This window comes from Telmatherina bonti (genome assembly GCF_933228915.1).
Source record: "Telmatherina bonti genome assembly, chromosome: 4".
Taxonomy (NCBI): Eukaryota; Metazoa; Chordata; class Actinopteri; order Atheriniformes; family Telmatherinidae; genus Telmatherina; species Telmatherina bonti.
The window spans coordinates 38,375,686-38,379,836 of NC_136622.1; the positions used below are offsets into that span (position 1 = coordinate 38,375,686).

General features: G+C 46.9%; 1 protein-coding gene across 1 annotated transcript in view; it reads left to right on the forward strand.

The window, feature by feature from the left end:
• Positions 1-2,836, forward strand: part of cdk20 (cyclin dependent kinase 20) — a 4,061-nt gene extending 1,225 nt beyond the window's left edge. Inside the window, exons 5-9 of the mRNA XM_079238664.1 lie at positions 1-29; positions 154-216; positions 1,886-2,009; positions 2,145-2,300; positions 2,419-2,836. The exon at positions 1-29 is cut by the window's left edge and continues 93 nt beyond it. Of these exons, the coding sequence (XP_079094790.1) occupies positions 1-29; positions 154-216; positions 1,886-2,009; positions 2,145-2,300; positions 2,419-2,610 (564 nt within the window). The 3' untranslated portion in view covers positions 2,611-2,836. The remainder of the gene's footprint in view (positions 30-153; positions 217-1,885; positions 2,010-2,144; positions 2,301-2,418) is intronic.
• The last annotated feature ends 1,315 nt before the right edge of the window (positions 2,837-4,151 follow it).

Below are 4,151 nucleotides of genomic sequence, written 5' to 3' on the forward strand. Positions count from 1 at the left end.
AGGCTCTACAGCCACCAGGTGGCCACCAGGTAAGCTCAGGCTCCTCCTCCTCATTTGAGGAACACACAACCTTATGACTCACCGTGGCACCCTGTCCACCACATGGCCTGTACGCTGTGTAAAAGAGTTACCTATCTGTGTGTGTGTGTTCAGGTGGTACCGAGCTCCTGAGCTGCTCTACGGAGCCAGAAAGTACGACGAGGGAGTTGATCTGTGGTGAGAAGATTCTCCAGAACCGGCTGTCGATGATGCAGCGATCAGCAGGCAACATCGACCTCACAATTCAATTCAACTTTATTTATATAGCGTCAAATCATGGCAATGCCATCTCAAGACGCTTTACAGACAGAGGGGAAAACATAATGAAAGCCAATTCATAACAGCCTATATAAGGAAACCAACAGATTGAGTTGAGTCCAACTCAATCTCCCATCCTGAGCAGGCACACTGGCGACAGTGGGAAGGAAAAAACTCCCTTTTAACAGGAAGGAAACCTCCGGCAGAACCCGGCTCAGGACAGGCAGCCATCTGCCTCTGCTGTGTGGGGGGAAGAGGACAGAAAGACAACAGACAACAGGAACTGCTACTCCCGGCCAGGGAGACCTGCTGAGACAGGAGACATACATGTTAATGATGCTACACTGTTATGGGGGGGGGAGAGGGGGGGGGGGGGGGGGGGGGGGGTTAAAAAGAGAGATAAAGAGAAAAAGAAAGAAGCTCAGTGTATCAGGAAATGTCCCTCAGCAGTCTAAACCTATAGCAGCATAACTAAGGGATGCTAACCATCCCTAGCTATAGGACTTATCAAAAAGATAAGTCTTCAGCCTAGTCTTAAAGGTGGGGAGGGTGTCTGCTTCCCTAACACTAACTGGGAGCTTATTCCATAAGAGAGGGGCCTGATAACCAAAGGCTCTGCCTCCTGCTCGGCTCTTTGAGACTCTAGGAACCACAAGTAAGCCTGCAGTCTGCGAACGAAGTACTCTGCTTGGTATATAAGGAACAATGAGGTCTTTGATATATAGTGGTGCCTGGTTGTGGAGGGCTTTATATGTAAGGAGAAGGATTTTAAATTCTATTCTAGATTCAACAGGCAGCCAATGAAGAGAGGCTAAAACTGGAGAAATATGATCTCTCATGCTGGTTCTGGTCAGGACTCTGGCTGCAGAATTCTGGATCAGCTGAAGGCTTTTCAGGGCATATTTAGGACAGCCCAGTAATAGAGAGTTACAGTAATCTAGTCTCGAAGTAACAAAAGCATGAACCAGTTTTTCTGCATCACTCTGAGACAGAATGTCCCTAATTTTGGCTTTATTACGTAAATGAAAGAAGGCTGTTTTAGTAACCTGCTTAATATGTGGGCCAAAGGACAGGTCAGGGTCAAATATTACTCCAAGGTTTCTCACTGTAGCACTGGAAGCTAAAGTAATGCCATCCAGGTTCATTACAAAACTGGAAAATTTAGCTCTGAGTTTTTCAGATCCAACGAGAATTACTTCAGTCTTATCTGAGTTTAAGAGGAGAAAATTTCTAGACATCCAAGTCTTTATGTCTATGAGACAATTTTGTAGCCTATTGGGCTGATTTGTTTCATCTGGTTTAAAGGATAAGTATAGTTGAGTATCATCTGCATAACAATGAAAGTTTATTCCATGCTGTCTAATAATTTTGCCTAAAGGGAGCATATATAGCATGAAGAGTATTGGTCCAAGTACAGAACCTTGAGGAACTCCATGACTTACTGTAGTTTGTGAGGAGGACTTGTCATTTACATGAACAAACTGAAGTCTATCAGATAAATATGATTTAAACCATCTTAACGCTGTACCTGTAATTTTAATCACACACACACATGTGCTGATGGTGTGTGTGTGTGTGTGTGTTGCAGGGCAGTCGGCTGTATTTTTGGCGAGCTGCTGAACTCGTCTCCTCTGTTTCCTGGAGAAAACGACATCGAACAGCTCTGCTGTGTTCTCAGAGTGCTGGGAACGCCCACAGCGGACAGCTGGCCGGTAACACACACACACACACACACACACACGTATCCTGTCCCTGCTGGTTTTTCAGACCACGTCCTCAGACTGCAGGTGTGTTGAAGGTCTGAGGACCTGGTCTGCAGTCCAACTGGACTCTGCTGGACTCTTCAGGAGATCGCAGACCTGCCCGACTACAACAAGATCACCTTTAAGGAGAATCCAGCCATCCCATTGGACGAGATTGTCCCTGACACGTCTCCTCAGGCTGTCGACCTGCTTTACCAGTTCCTGGTCTATCCGTCCAGGCAGCGCTGCTCCGCCAGCCAGGTGGGAGGGAGGGGGGGTTAGATCGAGGGGGCAGAGTCTAAAGGTTTAGTTTCAGACTGATCAGTTCTGCCCAGCAGCTGAACATTGATCATTAACAGATGATCAATGTTCCTTCCAGGCGCTCCTCCATCCATACTTCTTCTCCTCTCCGCTTCCTGCTCACCACTCCGAGCTGCCCATCCCTCAGAGGGGGGGCCGACCCCCCCGCCAGCGCCTCCAGGCTCCGCCCACTGACTTCTCCGTGGACCTGCCCCTGCAGAATTGCGTGGTAGACCCTGTAGTCCTGCAGCGGCACACCTCCTGTCTCTGATTGTTCAGCTCTGCAGGACCGGGACTTTTCACTGATCCGGTCCTGGTTCTCATCCAATCCAGATCCAAAGAAGGCTTCAGTCCTGGTTCTGATCCGATCCAGAACCCCACCAGCAGCAGAGCAACATATTTATAGCTCAAGACGTCTTCCTGCTGCTCTGAAATTAGTTTATTTCCACCTGCTGCAGGAAGAGTTCATGTAGGACACACATACACACACACACACACACACACACACTTACAAACAGGACAATATGTTCAACATGTACAGTGATGTCAGGTGATTACTGGTTATTAATAAAGTGATCAGAACATGAGCTGCTAGCAGATCATTTACATGTAATGTTGGGCTGACAGATGGAGAAATGTATAGAAAACTATTATTGATCCTGTTGTTAAAATCTACTAGGATAATTAATAAAATGTCTTTATAACAAACCAACTGATGAACTTTTCCTAAGTTTTAATGGTTGAATATTTGTGGATTTATATAAATGATGGAAAGAGTTTTTAGTGCTGAATAACAGAATTTCACGCAGCTGATCAGCCAGAGAAGGAAATGCACTTCATACCCCATTTAATTCAGTCGTCGGATACGTCAGTTCCACTTTGGAGCCCTGCTTTGGTAAGTTACGTCCCCACCGCTCATTCATCCTGCTGGACACAGCTGCTACTGCTTCCTGTCAGCTGAAGACGAGATGAAGACGACATGAAAAAGAGATGAAGACGACATGAACACGAGATGAAGACGAATGGAGACGGGATGAATATGACATGAAGACGACATGAAGACGGGAAGAAATCGAGATGACGACGGGATGAAGACGAAGACAGGATGAAACAAAATGAACACGACATGAAGATGACATGAAGACGAGATGAAGACAACGGGAACATGAGATTACCCGAAATGAAGATGACATGAACACGAGATGAAGAGGGGATGAACAAGAGGTGAAGATGTGAGGAAGACGACATGAAGACGAGATGAAGATGGGAGGAAGACAACATGAAGACGAGAGGAAGACAACATGAAGACGGGAGGAAGACGACATGAAGACGACATGAAGACGGAAGGAAGACGAGAGGAAGACGACATGAGTGGTAAATGGTAAATGGACTTGTACTTCTATAGCGCTTTTCTAGTCATACAGACCACTCAAAGCGCTTTACACTACTTGTCACATTCACCCATTCGCGCACACACTCACTCAACACACTCATACCCCGATGGGCACATCGGGGGGCAGTTTGGGGTTCAGTGTCTTGCCCTAGGACACTTCGGCATTTCAGGGGAAGCCTGGAATCGATCCCCCAACTTACCAGTTGAAGGACAACTGCTCTTCCTCCTGAGCTACAGCCGCCCATGAAGACGAGATGAAGACGGTAGGAAGATGACATGAAGACGACATGAAGACAGGAGGAAGACGACATGAAGACGACATGAAGACAACATGAATACAGGAGGAAGACGACATGAAGACGACATGAAGACAGGAAGACGACATGAAGACGGGAGGAAGACGACATGAAGACGGATGG